Source organism: Garra rufa, chromosome 5, assembly GCF_049309525.1.
Source record: "Garra rufa chromosome 5, GarRuf1.0, whole genome shotgun sequence".
Taxonomy (NCBI): domain Eukaryota; kingdom Metazoa; phylum Chordata; class Actinopteri; order Cypriniformes; family Cyprinidae; genus Garra; species Garra rufa.
In genome coordinates this window covers 54064808-54083505 of record NC_133365.1, presented here as the reverse complement: position 1 = coordinate 54083505, position 18698 = coordinate 54064808, and the positions used below count along the sequence as shown (strand labels likewise).

The 18698-nt window shown below is 31.6% G+C and overlaps 1 protein-coding gene across 1 annotated transcript in view; it reads right to left on the bottom strand.

The window, feature by feature from the left end:
- LOC141335408 (phosphatidylinositol-3,5-bisphosphate 3-phosphatase MTMR4-like) overlaps nt 1-18698 on the bottom strand; it is a 101207-nt gene that overhangs the window by 14007 nt on the left and 68502 nt on the right. Inside the window, exons 4-12 of the mRNA XM_073840858.1 lie at nt 18181-18297; nt 14245-14274; nt 13694-13776; nt 13271-13437; nt 11860-11956; nt 8652-8765; nt 8385-8566; nt 1106-1234; nt 903-1014 (exon numbers count right to left, since the gene is read on the bottom strand). Coding sequence (XP_073696959.1) covers nt 903-1014; nt 1106-1234; nt 8385-8566; nt 8652-8765; nt 11860-11956; nt 13271-13437; nt 13694-13776; nt 14245-14274; nt 18181-18297 — 1031 coding nt within the window. The remainder of the gene's footprint in view (nt 1-902; nt 1015-1105; nt 1235-8384; nt 8567-8651; nt 8766-11859; nt 11957-13270; nt 13438-13693; nt 13777-14244; nt 14275-18180; nt 18298-18698) is intronic.

Below are 18698 nucleotides of genomic sequence, written 5' to 3'. Positions count from 1 at the left end.
CATTTTCTCTTTGTTTACAATTTTTTATATAAATAAATGCATTATGCATAAAGGCTTTACATAAAGAATTACTTTCCGTGAAGAGTTTTGTGCACTGTGATTGGCTCAAGTTCAAATGCAAAATATATTGACTTCTAAAGCCAGTTTTTGTCATTTGTCTGCCCCTATATTGTAATGTCTTTGAATCATCTTCTCTCAGAGGCTTTTCTCAGCTAAAATTGAAAAACTCTGCTAGTTGCGCTTTAGATAAAGTCCACTGGAAATAGGGATCTATATAAAAAAATAATATTTTATTTTAAATATTTATATAATCATAATTACTTTATTTTTATGGTGGCAAAATACCAATATCAACATTAATATCAAGAGCAACAATCAACAATAATATTTTTGTATAATTTTTATAATATATTTAAATATAAATACGTACTTAAATATATAGATACAATATATATTTGAATATATAAATATTTAGATAATATGTGACCATGGACCACAAAACCAGTCATAAGGATCAATTTTTTGAAATTGAGATTTTTACATCTTCTGAAAGCTGAATAAATAAGCTTTCTATTAATGTTACGACAGGGCAATATTTGGCCAAGATACAACCATTTAAAAATCTGGAATCTGAGGATGCAAAAAAATCTAAATACTGAGAAAAATGTCTTTAAAGTTGCAAAGTTGCAATGCATTTTACCAAATTAAAATTAGGTTTTAATATATTTTCAGTAGGAAATTTACAAAATATCCTCATGGAACATGATCTTCATTTAATTTCCTAATGATATTTGGCCCATTCAATGTATTTTTGTACAATGTGCTACTTAAGATTGATTTTTGTGGTCAAGTGTTGCATTTATGAATCATTTTAAATGTTGAACGCATTAAAAACGACTTACTTGCCGGGATCCGGGATCTGACTGCAAACGGCTCTGAGTGACTGAAAGCTGTTTCTGATGGAGTGGATATTGGCCATGCCCATAAACATCACCTCACAGTTAGGATAGTACTCTACAAACACAAATAAACCAGAGAGAAACCTGCCGTTAGCCAACAAACAAACAATAATGTTCAACAGCATCCAGAGATTGACTACACTGACCTTCACACTCGCAGCCTCCTCCTTTGGCACGATTCGCCACGGCGGCGGTGTAAGAACGGGCATCCAGAATCAGTAATTTTTGGGCCGCGGCGTTGGCGTCAGGAGCGGGACAACCCGTCAGAGATGAGTCTGAGGAAAACAGAAAGAGGATTCGATTAGAACAGATACTGACATACTACAGACTACACAGCATTTACTGCACTGCAGGGGTGGAAATTAAAGGGTTACTCCATTTTCAGAATTTCTTGATAACTTACTCACTCCTTTGTCATCCAAGATATTCATGTCTTTCTTAAGTCGCAAAGAAATTAAGTTTTTTGAGGAAAACTTTCAAAGATATAGTGGACTTAAATGGTGCTCAACGGATTGAAGGTTAAAAATGCAGCTTCAAAGGCCTCTAAATGATTCCAGCCGAGGAATAAGGGTCTTATCTAGCAAAACGATCGTCATTTTCTTAAAGAAATTAATATTTATTTACTTTTTAACCACAAACGCTTGTCTTGTCTAGCTCTGCTTGAACTCTGTGTATTCCGGTTCAAGACAGTTAGGGTATGTCGAAAAACTCCCATCTCATTTTCTCCTCCAACTTTAAAATCATCCTACATCGCTGTTTTACCTTTTTTTGTAAAATGCGTTTGACCTTCTTTGCACGTTTACTTTGTAAACACTGGGTCGGTACTTCTGCAGCGATGTAGGATGATTTTGAAGTTGGAGGAGAAAATGAAATAGGAGTTTTTCCACATCCCCTAACAACTGAACTGGAGTGCACAGAGTATGCATGCGCATTGCAGAGCTAGACAAGACGAGCATTTGAGGTTAAAAAGTATATAAATTGTAATTTAAAAAAAAATAACTGATCGTTTTGCTAGATAAGACCCTTATTCCTTGGCTGGGATCGTTTAGAGCCCTTTGAAGCTGCACTGAAACTGCATTTTTAACCTTCAATCTATTGAGCACCATTGAAGTCCACTATGGAGAAAAATCCTACAATGTACTCCTCAACAAAAAAAAAAAAGACTGAAGAAAGAAAGACATAAACATCTTGCATGACATGGGGGTGAGTAAATTATTAGGAAATTTTAATTTTAAAGTGGAGTAATCCTTTAATGGCGGGTTGTGGCAAAAATGCCACCAAAATTCAAGATAAAGAGGCAAAAAGGGGGCATTCCATCACTTGCTCACCAATGGATCCTCTGCAGTGAATGGGTGCCGTCAAAAATCCCAACAGCTGATAAAAACATCGCAATATTACACAAGTAATCCACACCACTCCAGTCGATCAATTAACATCTCAAGAAGAAAAAAGCTGTTTGTTTGTAAGAAACAAATCCAGCATTAGCATGTTTGTAACTAAAATACAACTCCATAAACAATAATGATGCTTCCATAATCAAAATCAATCCACATATTTGTTTAAAGCTGTTTTAAACTGTTTTGGCTTGTAAACGGTGCTTGATCTGTGCACATTTCTCTCCTGATTCAGACCAGATTTTCACTGGTGGAAGCATTGTTATGGATTATGGAGTTGTATTTTAGTTAAAAACATCTTAATGATAGATTTGTTTTATACAAACACACAGTTTTTTGTTTCTTAAGACATTAACCAATAGACTGGAGTGGTGTGGATTTTTGTGATGTTTTTATCAGCTGTTTGGACTCTAATTCTGACGGCACCCATTCACTGTAAAGGATACTTTGGTGAGCAAGTGATGGAATGCTACTAGGGTAATTCCATGCAAATTTCCACCTTAACATAAAAAGTTAGGTTTTTACCAAAGGTTTTTACTATACTGATAGCGCAGAGGTCAACATTTGGTGGTTCAAATACCCATTTGAGGTCTCAAAGTTTTTCAAGTTTTTTTTTTTTTTTTTGTAGTGCATGATTTTTAGCCTGGCAAGTGCTATTTTAATGGAAATTAAAATAGAAAATGCAGAATAGGACCCTAAACATGCAGTTTCAGTATTAAACTTTTTCTATAAATTACTGTTAAATTGTATAAAATGCATGATTTTACTTAAGACATGCTTTTTAAAAACTAATATATATATATTTAAACATTAAAACAGAATTCAGAAAGGTATAAAAATAGACAAAATGGAATTTTTGAGAACATCGCTAAACTGCATAAGTTTTATGAATTAAAATTGTCATTTTTAGTGCATGATTTTCCATAGTCTGGTAAGTGCTATTTTCAGGCTTGTCACTTCCATAACAGTATATGTTCCTCATAAAATACAGTAACAATTATATGTTCTGTAAAAAGCCATCGCTTCTCTATTTGTTGGGTGTTATTGCATCTGCTTAGTGCATTTTAATTCATAGAAATCCTACAAAGTATGTAGTCTCTTAAAAACGATGTTTATTATCGTCACATCCATAACGCATGACTAATTCCCTTTTATAACAAAGAAAACTCTTGCATAGACTGATATATTTCTGAAGTTTAGACTATCAACAAGGGTTTATTAAAATATAAACAGATGGTTTAGTATATTGGTAACACATACATTCTCTAAGCATTTATGCGTCACATCCATAACACTGGATTTGCCCATTTCTCCAAGTCTGATGAAGAAATAAACTCATCTACATCCTTTTTTCGGCGAGAACATTCAGCAAATGTAAATTTTTTGGGTGAACTATTCCTTTAAATTTGAGCATTTGATCAAAAAAAAAACATTTAATAAGGAAAAATGGTATGAAACAGCATGCAATAAATGTTTAAGATCTATTCACTGTCAGTACACTATATACACAGGCTGTCAGACATAAAAGTGAAGTAAATTGCTGGTTTGGCGCAGTTTCAATCGTGATCTAATTATGATATTATGATGCTCTGCGGCGTCCTGAATCGTGACATATTCACAATACCAGCCCTACTGCATACTGCAGAAATCAGTATCAGTGTGCCAGAGAGGAGGCGGAAGACGAGATAAGCGACACAACAGAGTCACTTTAATGCGACGCAAGTGCAGTTATAATTCTTCAGTCTGTCCCGCTGGAAAATCAATAACGGCTGCATGCGGAGAAACTTCTGGCATTGATACTCCTTGCCATGACGGCCAATTCACTTACAGCCATTAAGACTTTACAGAGATGCCAGCCAAACCCGAGCCCAAGAGTTAAAGATGAGTTTCGACTCAGCAAAAACCAGACAGTGGAACACATTTAATTAATAAGAGTGATTGCATTAAGTAATGAACCACCAGAACAGAACCACTCTGCTCTGAATAATTTAATTAACTGCATTTATCTGTAGAAGATGAGCGAGGTTTATTCATCCAAAACTCAGCTGTGAGTGGTTGCAGGCCAAGTTAAATACAAAGTTATTAAATTTATTTAATTTATTAAAACAAATAAAATTTTTAGTTGTGGTTTTGGCTTCCAGTGGTTTTACGAAAACAATCATGATTGCTTTAAAGCATTATGCTTCGCAGAGATTAATTAAATTGTAAATGTTTTTATGCATTGATTTAATTATCACTGTTTTTGATAAATTCGTATTTAATAAATTCAGAAAAGTTAAAACAGAAATAAATAAATAATAGGATTCTCTTATTGTAAAACTTGTGATAAATTATTAAAATGTTTCATGAATTTAATCTATTAGACATGCTTTTTGACTATTGAAATTTAATGAAAAAATTAACAGAATTCAGTAAAATTAAAATAGAAAATGCAGAATAGGACCCTATAAATTTAATTTTTATTAAACCTTTTATAAATTACTGCTAAATTGTATAAAATGCATGATTTTAGTGAATTTTTAAACAAAAATTTTATCTAACAATTAACAAATATTGTTTAATAAACTGCTCAATTGTACAAGTTTTATGAATTTAATCAATTAATGAGTTGATTCAATAAACTTTTTGATATCTAAAATATAATTTAACCATTCAAATGGAAATAAAAAATGGAAATAAAAAATTAAAATGAAATAAACGGAATTGAAATGAACAGAAAGATTTGGGGAAATGTTGTGGGAAAAAAATAAAAATAGATTTCATGGAATCATGAAAATATTTTGTTTTAAAAAACAAATTTAATTTTCAGTTTTCTGTCATTCTAACAGAATTCAGTAAAATTAAAATAGAAAATGCAAAATAAGACCCTAAAATGTATTTTTTATAAATGACTGTTAAATTGTATAAAATGCATGATTTTACTTAATTAGACATGCCTTTAAAAAATATATATTTAAACATTAAAACAGAATTCAGAAAGATTTAAATAGAAAAAAATGGAATTTGGGAAAAAATAAAACTAAATTGAATCTAACAATTAACAAATAAATGTTTAATAAACTGCTAAATTGTACATGTTTTATGAATTTAATCAATTAATGAGTTAATAATTTTTTTTTTGATAACTAAAATATACTTTAACAATTACAATGGAAATAAAAAAGAAATTAAAAGTTAAAATGAAATAAAAATTAAAACAGGAAGAAAATAAAAATAGATTTCATAGAACCATGAAAAATGAATCCAGAAAAACGAAGAAAATAAATGAAATGGATTTTACAGGTCCCTAAACTTGTTTTCACTTTCAAATAATGAGACGTCTAGTTAATAAAGTCATAAAGGGCTTTTGCATTCATTGCATTTCAAAGTAGTAAAAGCACTTTCACATGCTTGGTCTTTTCCCAAAAAAACAAAAACAAACGGCCTTCAGTCCGAGTCGAACGGTTTCCTCTTCATAATAGAATCAAATACAATCAGTCTGATTTGGTGAACTGGTTCAAATACTTCTCTAAAAAGAACTGATTCATTCACAAACTTAACCATTTGCCTGAAGTTCTAGATTACAGGTAATTATGTTGTAAATAACATTCAGGTTTCTGCACAGACCTATCGTTTTACTTCATAAGACCTCAATATATTGTCCGGAGCCACTGGTATTAATTTTGTGTTCCTTGATGGGCTTTTTTGACTCAAAGTGACAGTAGCCATTGACTTGTTTTTTATGAATGACCAAGGATCACAGTTTGAGCGCAAAATCTACATCTATTGTTGGCTTGAGAGTCAGCAAATAACATTTTCATTTTTGGGTGAACTAATGCATTAAATGCATTTTTGCAAACCAGCAGACAGTTTGATTGCCAAACAAAGAGTCTGATTGAGAGGATGTTGGCATTGGCCCTTGACTCATTAGACGGTGCGGTCACGGCCGTGATTAGAGCGCATTTACTCTTCAACCGCACAAAAAAATTACTGCCAAATTCCCTGCCTCTAAACTCATTTGCAGACACTTGTGGAGGTCAGTCTGCAGTCGAGTCGATGGCACCTCTGAGTGTCCAAGAGGAAGTGGCTGTAATTGAGTTTGTGCACTGGTGTTTGCAATGATTTTTCCCACGGAAAACCCCACGATCGGGTCGGCGCGAATGACTTATCTGCCGTCCAACAGCGTAATTGTCTCTAAAAGGGGTTTACACTCTGCCTTTGTGGGAAAGAGCGAGGTGAGAATGCATTTTAAGACAGAAACTAATCACAAATGGCATTTCTGCCCAATATCTATGCAGTAATTATCTGACAGAGAAAAAACTTCTGAAAGATTCAATGGTGCAAAGCTGTAATTGGAAACTTCAGGATAAAGAGAGGTGCTTGGCTCAAATGTTCAGCGATTTATGTTTGTACTTATGGCTTTCAATGCATTTTTGAAAAATTAGATCTTCTACAAGAAAAAAAACAAACCCATTCGTCACAAGTTCCTCACTAATATGTGACCCTGGACCACAAAACCAGTCATAAGGTTAAATTTGACAAAACTGAGATGTATACATCATATGAAAGCTCAATAAATAAGCTTTTTATTGATGTATGGTTTGTTAGGATAGGACAATATTTGGCCGAGATACATCTATTTGAAAATCTGGAATCTTCAAAATACTGAGAAAATCACCTTTAAAGTTGTCCAAATTAAGTTCTTAATGCATATTACTAATCAAAAATTACATTTTGATATATTTATAGTAGGAATTTTACAAAAAATCTTCATGGAACATGATCTTTACTTAATTTCCTAATGATTTTTGGCATAAATGAAAAATCAATAATTTTGACCCATGCAATGTGTTTTTGGCTATTGCTACAAATATACCCCAGCGACTTAAGACTGGTTTTGTGGTCCAGCGTCACATATAATAATAATACAAATATTTAATATAATAATATAATTAAAGTAATACTTTTTCTTCTGTTTTCAATTTTTGCCATTTTTCTTCAATGTTTTAATTTTTAACAGAAAGCCTCTGGTGTTTTATTTGCCAAAACATAAAAGGAATTTAATTTCAATTGAAAATTTTAATTAAATTAATGTTTTATGCATTGATTTTATTTAACACTTTTTTGATAAATTTGTTTTAAACCATAAATCCACAAAAGTTAAAAAAAAAGTAATAAAGTATTGAAACCATTCTAACAGAATCCAGAAAATAAAATTAAAATTTGAAAATGCAGAATTTCGAAAAAAGAAATAAAACTGAATCTGGGAAAAAATAGATTTCAGATTTCATCGGGCCCTAAACACTTTTTATAAATTACTGTTAAATTGTATAAAATGCATGATTTCAATTCATTAGACATGTTTTTTGATAGATAATATTTAATTTAACCATTAAAACAGAATCCAGAAAGAATTTAAAAGGAAAAAAAAAACTACATTTGGGAAAAAATTAATTTTGATTATTCCATTAAAACGGAAATAAAACAGGAATGTGAAAAATCTAAAAAAAAAAAAAAAAAAAAAAAAAAAAAAAAAAGTGGAATCTAAATGGAATAATTTGGAAAAAATATAATAAAAAATGTATGCCATAAAAGTGGGCAATTCATTTTTGTTATTTTTGTATTTTTGTTATGATTTCAATTAATGAGACAAGCTTATTAATAACTAAAATGTAATTTAAAATGTAAAATAAATTTATAATAAAGATGAACAATTAAAATGAAAAAACTGAATTCAGGAAAAAAATAAAATAGATTTCAGAGGGCCATGAAAATCTAGTTTTGTTAAGCGTTTAATAAAAAAAAAAAAAATGTAATTAAAATTGAAACGGGAAAAAAATGAATCCAGAAAAACTTGAAAGAAAAAAGTAAATAAACAAAAATAAAACTGAAAAAATAATGGATTTCAAAGGGCCCTAAACATGTTTCCACCCTCAAATAATGAGACATCTAGCTCATAAAGTCATAAAGGCCAGAGGCTTTGCATTTAATGACCTTTAAAGTAAAAACTAGCAGAAGTATATCCCAGTCCTTAAATAAATCAGGGTCTTACCGAAGTCACTATCAGACGAGTCCGGTCCGTCTCCTCTGGTCTTACAGGCCCGCGTCCCAGAGTCCAGCTGACAGGCCTTCGCTATAGACGTCACCAGATACTCGTCCTCAGTGTTCCTCCAGCCCCACCAGCTGATCTCCGGCTGACTGCAGCGGGCGATGACGGCCCCGTTACGCTGGTGCCTGATGGGACAAACAGCACAGAAGATCAGTCACTGTCATTCAGCAGCCGCAGGAGGCCAGAAGACAGACGAGCTGCTTCTCTCACCTGTACACCACCACAGGAATCCTCTTCCAGGACCTGAAGGAGGCCACGCTCTCCAGCTCCTTATCTGTGATCCAGACGGGCACCAGCAGTTTTTGTGGGTAACTCGAACACAACCTACAATGACAAATCTATTTTAAAGACCCAGACACAAATCTCGTATTTTGAGACAATTCAGATTTTGGTTTATACAGGGTTTCTGCAGGTATCATCAGATCTAATTTAATGCTTTTTAATGCAATTTTCTTTAATGCCATGTACATGACTCACATATAAATATTTAACCAAAGTTTTAAATGTTTGAAACAAGTCTCACCAATTTAAAAATTTAAAATAAATGTTTTCTATTTGAATATATTTTAAACTCTAATGTGTTTCTATGATCAAAGCTGAAATTTCAGCATCATTACTACAGTCTTCACTGTCACATGATCCTTCAGAAATCATTCTGAAATGATGATTTGCTGCTCTGTTATGATTATTGGTGCTCAATCATTAACCATGCTTCTTATCATTTTTTCTGCTTCATATTTTTCTGAAAATCATTATATTTTTCAGGCTTATTTGATGAATAAAAATGTCAAAATAACAACATTTATTAGAAATAAAATCTTTTGTAACATTAAAAATGTTTTAACTGTCACTTCTGATCAATTGAATTAGTCCCTGGTGAAAAAAGTTTTTTTTATATTGTATGTTCAATTGTAATATATTATGGTTTCCACAGAAAATATAAAAAAGCACAACTGTTTTCTAGATTAAAAATCAGAACTGTTTCTCGAGCAGCAAATCAAAGTAGGGCTGCCACTAACGACTTTTTATATAGATTCATCTATACTTATTTCCCACAAAAATTTTTTTTTACTTAAGAACATTTTATTTTAATTAAATCAATTAATTGTGGATGTTTTTGATTATTAAATTCTAATGGAACCATTAACATGAAATCCAGAAAAGTAATGGAAAAGACTTTGGTAAAAATAAAACTCAATTATTTAGACAGGCGTTTTGATTAAAAAAATAAAATACACCATTAAAACAGAGTATAGAAAAATTAAAATGGATTTCATAGGGCCCTATAATTATAATTCCGCTTTTTTTGTGGTAATAAAAATGTAGATGTAAGTGAACAATAGCCTTTAAAATTACTTAAAATACATATATATTAGCACTGATGCAATAATAATTAGTGCAAATAAAAAACAAAAGCAAGAAATCATATGGGTTTATTGCACAAAACTGTTGAAATACATAATGTATTATAAACAATAGAGCTAATGTATATTAAGCGTTACTACAAAGGCCTGCAGAGGGCGCCAACGCCCTGACGATTGTTTTTACACTTCACTGGTGATCTAATCCTTGTTTAATATTGACTAAACAACATAGTCAAGTCGAAAGAAAGACAAGACGAGCATTTGATATTAAAATGTATATAAATTGAAATTGAGAAGAAAAAAAAAACAGCGTTTTGACAGATAAGACCCTTCTTCCTCGGCTGGGATCGTTTAGAGTCCTTTGAAGCTGCATTTAAACTGAATTTTGGAAGTTCAAACTCGGGGGCACCATAGAAGTCCACTATATGGAGAGAAATCCTGAAATGTTTTCAAGAAACAATTTCTTTACGAATAAAGAAAGAAGGACATGAACATCTTAGATGACAAGGGGGTGAGTAGATTATCTGTAAATTATCTATGAGCCCTCGATGACCGACCCGAGACACACACACACACACACACACACACACAGGAGTCTGTGTGATGTGACTCATGCAGCGCAGCAGGTTCTGGCTCGCTTTAATTATCCGTCTCTACATCACGTCTCTCAGCACACAACACGCTGCTGCTTCAGTGTTACAAACTCACACAAATTTAATGATTTTTTTGCTATACCATGACCTAGACCTACAGCAAAACACTATCTGGTTGTGTTATGTGAAACAGTTATGTTTTAAGTCATCTATTTATTTAGCACTTTATACAACACAGACTGTTTCAAAACAGCTTCACAGCAATAAACAAGAAAATTAAATTGCAAAATGATTAAATGATTAGCTCTAATAAGTGCGACTAATCGATCTGAGTTTCAAATTCAGCTTCTAATGATTATCAAAACATGATAATGGACATAAACGATTATTATGCCACTTTACTTTATTCACTTCCTGTAGTAGACTATTAGAAAGCATTATTTATATCAGTTTTATTTGTCCAACTGATTGTAATTTTCTTCGTTTTTATTCTACTACTGACCATTTCACTGTCTTCAACGACTGTATGAGAGTTTTTTTTTTTGTTTTTTTTTTTACTTACATTAGTTAACCTGGTATTAGATTTGAAATTATCAATAATTGTAAAATTTGACTGGTTTCTACATTGCAAAAAATGCTTTTTTTTGTCTCGTTTCCAGCCAAAATATCTAAAAATTCTTAAATCAAGAAGGATTTTCTAGAATCCTAAAAATTATTGTCTTGTTTTCAGAAAAAAACAAGTCAAAATTAAGTGCGTTTTTGCTTGAAACAAGCAAAATAATCTGCCGATAAGGTAAGAAAAATAATCTTGTTTTCTGTTTGATATAAGATTTGTTTGCTTACCCTATTGGCAGATTATTTTGCTTGCTCTAAGCAAAAACATACTTAATTTTGACTTGTTCTTTTCTGAAAACAAGAAAAGATTTTTTACTCGTCTAGAAAATCCTTCTTGATTTAAGAATTTTTAGATATTTTGGCTGGAAACAAGACAAAAAAAATCAAAAAAAGAAATGCATTTTTTGCAGTGCAAAAGCTTATTTTTTATATTATATATGAATTAGGCCATTATTTAACACCAATCATGTTATGTATATCAGAATATAATTTATTATAATTTATAGTTATATATGAAGAGTTTATTTGCAAAAACATATCTCCGTTTTTGTACATTTTCTGAAAAATCATGTTTTTCATTATGTTATCATGTTTTTAATGTTCCTTAGCAGTATTTTGTTAATTATTTTTACTTATCAAAATCAAAATAACCTAACTGCAGTTTGATTGAGATTAATTGGAATGCACAATAAAAAAAAAGATTTTTTGACAACTGTTAAAAACTGAATTTCCTGTTTTTGCAAATAAATTATTTAAATTAATATATTATTTTAAATAATAATACTACATTGTAATAGCTTTATGCAAAAAAAAAAAAAAAAAAAAAAAAAAAAATCTTAATCTTACTTGTAGTTGCTGTTGATATCAGACACTCTCCAGGCGTTCTGCATGTCAAATCCCATCCGCTTCACCTCCACCTCCAGCCTGTGCCGCACATGATCACCTGAGAGACACAAACACCACAATGGTTCCTGATCAATATGTAGTTTGAGACCATAAAGTATCCAGAAATGAGGAGATCAGGATGTGCATTTAACCCTTTACATTTCTAAGGCCTTAAATGATCAACATTTTGCTGTTAAACCTGTCACACTCCGGCTTTACTTGACTCCATAAATCATTTTTTTTAGAAAAATCAGTGTCTCAAAACTAATCATCAGGATCTTTTGAGGAACATTTGTTTTCAGAAGCTTTACTTTCACTGTTCCTCAGTGGAGGAATGATCTTCCCAAGTCTCCAAATCATCTCACATATTCTGAGGAACGTTTATTTGTTCATCTCTCAATCATCATTGGATTACATTGCATTATATGATCGGATCATTTCAATCTCAACTTACTAAGACATTATTGGACATCAGTGTTGGACAAGTTACTTCCAAAATAGAAATGTCATGTTTATTAAAAGTAATTAGTTAAATTATAATATTACCGTCTCTAAATTGTAATGCGGTACACTACTTTTGAGTTAATTTCATCAAAATATCTGCAGGAGTATGACATTACAAAATGCCAAAATGTAAGTTTATTGCTGCTCATTATACAGTGGAGGATAATTTGGTACGTCTGTACAGCATAAAACTATAAAAACATATTTAAATAGGCCTACTGGTATGTAGGTCTGCATTAATGTTAAGTTGTAGTTTAGGTTAAACACAGATAAGCACATATCACATTAAAACATTCATAAATAACAACGGTAAATAAAGCAAAGTGTTATAATGTACAAACTTCAGACGCAAAAACTAGCCTATAGGCTATTTTAAGAACAAAACAAGATAACAGGAAAATAACGAATTCCAGAATTCAAGACAAACTATTTTATTTTTTTTAATTCACAAACTAATTTTGTGTTAAAATCTATTGTTGTACTTGCGTTACTGAGATTGTATTGGGTAATATTATTATCCAAAAAATTGTATTAGTAACGCGTTATATTACCACATTACAGCAAAGTAATGTATAATTACTTTTGCAATGCGTTATATCCAACTGTTGGAGATATATCTGCTATACTATTATAAAGATCTTATTGATATAAGCTGCAAGCTTTAACATTTCAAATCATATAAATATCAGCATCTGCACCTAAATTGCATGTTTTTGCTCAGTTTGACTATAAGAATAAGACTAAGCAGTTTTTCCTTTATATTCTCACTGTATTAGATTATAAGAGCCATAAAAGCCTGATGATTACATATGACTCTTATGCCAACTGATGCACCCATGCATGTGTGTGTGTGTGTGTGTGTGTGTACCTGGTCTGCACAGGTGCAGGTGCTGGTCCTCATCATCTGTGTTTCCTCCTAAACACCAGGCATGATAGGCCAGCGCGAACAGCTCCTCCAGACGGGCCGGATGCGCTATTGCTCTGTTCAAGCGCTTCAGCCACTCCTCACACTGCTTAAACGTCGAGAAATGACACCTGACACAGAAAACATTCACATGCATGCATTTAGCAGACTATGTAAGGTTTAAATCAGCAACATCAGGCCTAAAAACACACAGTAGAAAAGATTAAGTACTTTCAAAAATCATATTCATTCTCAGCTAAAAGGCCCAAAGGTGATGACGTGATAAAATGATCACATTATCATTAAAAAGAGCCAACTAGTTCAAGAGGATACTCTCTCTCAATCTCTCTCTCTCTCTCTCTGTCAGTGTGTGTGTGCGTGTTTTACCTCACTACTTTAGAGTCTTTGCAGATGATGTGCAGCTGGAACATATCTCTGCTCTCAACACCCTCAATAAGCCTCAGAGGAACCTGCACACAAACAATCAGCCAATCATAGAGCAGAAGACCTCATCACATGACTGTATCAACCAATCAAGCATCAAACCACAAATACATGCAACAATGTAACAAATGTAACTCCTGACCTGCAACAATGTAACAGTTTTAAACTGCAGGATAAAATGTAACATTGAGAGCATTTACAGATGATTCAAACTGACTTTTAAAATAATATTAATGCCTTCAATTGACTGACTTTAATGCTCAATAGTTAGTTATTTAAAAGTAGGTTATTTTAACACTGTCTGCTGTTAATTCTAGAATATATATCATATCATATAAAACATAATATAATTTTAGATACTGACATAAATGGCATTAATAGGCTCAAACAGAGAGAAACATCGAAACAAACAGTAACGGGGAAATAAAGACATGAAAAGGAGGGATGAAGAGGTCAGAGGTCAGAGGTCAGAGGTGAGGGTGCAGATTACTCACAGAAATCTCACTGTCCACACCAGGATACATCTACAACACCGACACAGGGATGAGGAAGAGGAAGAGAGGGTGGAAAAAAAGAGGGAGATGAAAACGTGACTCAGCAAAACGAGAAAACAAAGAGGAGGATATAAATGGAAGGGTATGAAAAATGCACAAATAGACAGAGACAGAGAAAGAGAGAGAGAGAGAGAGAGAGAGAGATCTTTGCGGAAGTTGAGAAAAAAAGAGCCTTAATTCTCAGCTGGGTTAACCGAGTACAAGGCATTCTGGGAAACGTCATTAAGATTCCAGTCTCATGCTTGAAGGAACGTTCTGTTAGCATAATGCAGATTACTACAGAAAATCATTTTGTTTCATACCAGTTTGTAAAAACAAGAAAAAAAGGGAAAAAATGGAGGTCTGTGTGATCAGAATAAAGGTCATTTATGTTAAAAAACACATATGGTCTTAGTGACTTAAAACTAGTGTTATATTTGTATAGTATTTATGAATATTTTGAATTATTTTCTGTTCTTATTTTTTCAGTTTTCATTTTATTTTAATTTTAAACTGTAGTAATATTTTGTAAGTTATTTTAAAATGAAAGGGATTTTCATTAAAAAAAATAATTATTTCAAGAATAAAGTAGAAATTACAGGAATAAAGTCTAAATGTTTCGAAAATAGTCAAAAAGTTTCGAGAATAAAGTAAAGAAATTACAAGAATAATGTCTAAATGTTTCAAGAATAATGTGAAAATGTTTTGAGAATAAAGTCGAAATATTTTGAGAATAAAGTCGAAAAGTTTACAGAATAAAGTCGAAATGATAAGAATAAAGTTGAAATTATGAGAATAAAGTGAAAATGTTTCGAGAATAAAGTCTAAATTTTTTGAGAATAATGTCAAAAAGTTTTAAGAATAAAGTCGAAATGTTTCGAGAATAATGTCGAAATGATTTGAGAAATTGAAATTACGAGAATAATGTCGAAATGTTTCAGGAATAAAGTCAAAATGTTTTGAGAATAAAGTCAAAAAGTTTTAAGAATAAAGTAGAAATTATGAGAATAAAGTTGAAATGTTTCGAGAATAATGTCTAAATGATTTGAGAAAAGTCTAAATATTCCGAGAATAAAGTCGAAATGTTTTAAGAATTAAGTCTAAACGTTTAAAGAATGAGAAATTGAGAATAAAGTTGAAATTATGAGAATAAAGTCAAAATGTTTACAGAATAAAGTTGAAATCATAAGAATAAAGTCAAAATGTTTAGAAAATAAAGTGTGTATTATTATTATTATTATTATAATTCTGTTTTCCTTTTTTATTTCAGTTTCAGTATTTTAACAAACTTATTTCACTTAGTTGCCAAAGCAACATTTCTGATTTCATTATATAAATTTAAGTTTAAATAAATAAACTAATATTTATATTTTGTTCATTTAATTCTAAAATGATTGTTATTTTTATTATTGCCATTTATTAAATGTTATGAATAATTATTTATACTTAATTTATTTGATTTCAGCTTGATTTCAATTAATGAAAATAGCCTGTACTAGTTTTAGTTTCTGTTTTAGTTAACAATAACACCACATAACATCCCTTTTAAACATGTCACATTGTTGAGATGTCAGAGCGACATGACAATGATCAGGAAGTTTGTGTTTCCTCTGGTGAACGTGAGTCAGGACACTCACAGCGAGGACAGACGGGCCTTTGAACTGAAGGAGAAACTATTTATTATCAGCGCAATCAATGTCGTCAGACTGTTTCCATTAGCGGACGATTTAACAAACAACCATTGAAAACGAACAACAGGTCAAAGCTCCACCCCTTAAGAACTCTAATAATGCCTCTCCTTTAAGATCAGCACTCCAGACATGAAGAGAGCTGACACAGAAATAGCAGAGAGAGCAGACAGGGTCACGGCAGCATTTAAACACACGTATGAGATAAGAGGCTTTTCTCTGACATCAGCGATTCACTCATGATGCTTGTATGTGTTTTTTATACGACTACAGTATCCAATTATATTTATTATTTATATCATCCTTTTTTTTTTTTAGCTATAACACATTGTCACTCATGTTAAAAAAAAATATAGTATGTGTTTATATATATGACGACAGCGTTTTAGTGGCATGTAAAAAAAAAAAAGATTATTACGAGATTAAACTTGTAATATTTTGAGAATAAAGTCAAAATACTATGAGAATAATGTCAAATTGAAAAGTTTTTTAAAATAAAGTCGAAATTATGAATATAAGGTCGAAATGTTTGGATAATAAAGTCTAAATATTTCAAGAATAAAGTCTAAATGTTCTGAGAATTAAGTCAAAATATTACAAGAATTAAGTCAAAATGTTCTGAGAATAAAGTCAAAATGTTTAGAGAATAAAGTCGAAATATTATGAGAATTAAGTCAAAATATTACGAGAATAAAGTCAAAATATTATGAGATTTAAGTCAAAATATTACAAGAATTAAGTCAAAATATTACGAGAATTAATTCAAAATATTACGAGAATAAAGTCAAAATATTATGAGATTTAAGTCAAAATATTACAAGAATTAAGTCAAAATATTACGAGAATTAAGTCAAAATATTACGAGAATAAAGTCAAAATATTATGAGATTTAAGTCAAAATATTACAAGAATTAAGTCAAAATATTACGAGAATTAAGTCAAAATATTACGAGAATAAAGTCAAAATATTATGAGATTTAAGTCAAAATATTACAAGAATTAAGTCAAAATATTACGAGAATTAAGTCGAAATGTTTAGAGAATAAAGTGGAAATATGAGATTTAAGTTGAAATGTTTAGAGAATAAAGTCGAAATATTATGAGATTTAAGTTTAAATGTTTAGAGAATAAAGTCCAAATATTACGAGAATTAAGTCGAAATGTTTAGAGAATAAAGTCGAAATATTATGAGATTTAAGTTTAAATGTTTAGAGAATAAAGTCAAAATATTACGAGAATTAAGCCAAAATATTATGAGAATTAAGTTGAAATATTACAAGAACAAATCGAAATATTATGAGACTAAAGTCGAAATATTACAAAAATTAAGTCAAAATATTATGAAAATTAAGTCAAAATATTACGAGAATTAAGTCAAAATATTACGAGAATTAAGTTGAAATATTACAAGAATTAAGTTGAAATATTACAAGAATAAAGTTGACACATTACAAGAATTAAGTCGAAATATAACTCGAAACTATATTCTGACTTTATTCTCAAAAGATTTCGACTTTAGTCTCAAAGCACTTTGACTGCACTAAAATGTTGTTGTTTTATTTATATATATATATTTATACTTTTAAAAATTATATATTTAAATATGAAACGTATTTCAAACAGGATACTATACTAATATATATTTTGGCTTTACTCTCGAAAACATTTTGACTTTATTTTCGCAATTTCGACTTTATTCTCGTAATTTCAACTTTAAAACAACAAATTATATACTTTTTATTTAAATTTTTTTACATATACATATTATATGTGTGTGTGTGTATATAACTAACAGCAGAATAGGAACAATATGTTTCCTAAGTACATATTTTATATTTAAATTACACAAAGTAATCTAAACTTCAACTTTACTAAAGGCAAAACAGGTCGACGCAACAGCTTCAGTTTTTGTTCTAGACCGAGGGGTTGACGTCAGGAAGGCTGTGGGTGGAAAGAAAGAGAAAAAGAGGCTTGTGTGCCAACATGAGCTCACTCTGTGTTCAGACCTCCCAGAGCTCTGAGGTCAAATCAAACCGTGCCCAGAGAACAGCTCTTTTCACCGGGATAAGAAGAGACGAGCCCCTCGGCAGGAAAAACAAAGACGGCAACAGCTGGACGACTATCAAAGGAGGTGCAGCAGAGTCTGAACTGCAATTGAGTGATCTGAACTCTCTCGCTCTCTCTTGTTTATGTTGTTGTTTGCTCTTACGTTGATGATGGAGTCTTTGAATTTAATGTGCAGTCTGTAGTTGGAGATGGCGATGATGGCATCGTCCGCACGGCCCAGGAACTCGACCCACTCGCCCTGCAGGACGGGGAACGGGACCTGGAGAGACAAAAACACAGAAAAATGGCATTGAACTGTGTGTTTAACAATCTTTTTTTAGTCTGGTGCAGACTCAATGTGGTTTCTCAGCTTCTCTTTTGCTTCTGTAGCTCTGTTCTACCCATAATGCCATCTGTGCCAGCGGTTTGAGCGGTTGGTGGGTCAATGCACAACATACTGACTCTCTGTAAACAGGACCAGAAAACCAGGCGGCATGAGAGAAACTCCAAATACTGGAGCGGTTCAGGCTGTTCTTGAAGACGTTCTTACTATAGAGTAAACAAGGAAACATTTGCCTTTCCAGCTTCTTCTGAAGCGCCATTCGGGTTTGCCATGTCTTGCATAAGGCATAATGTGTGAGAGTCTGATTTCTGCTCTATATTTATTCTCTCTCTCTGTCT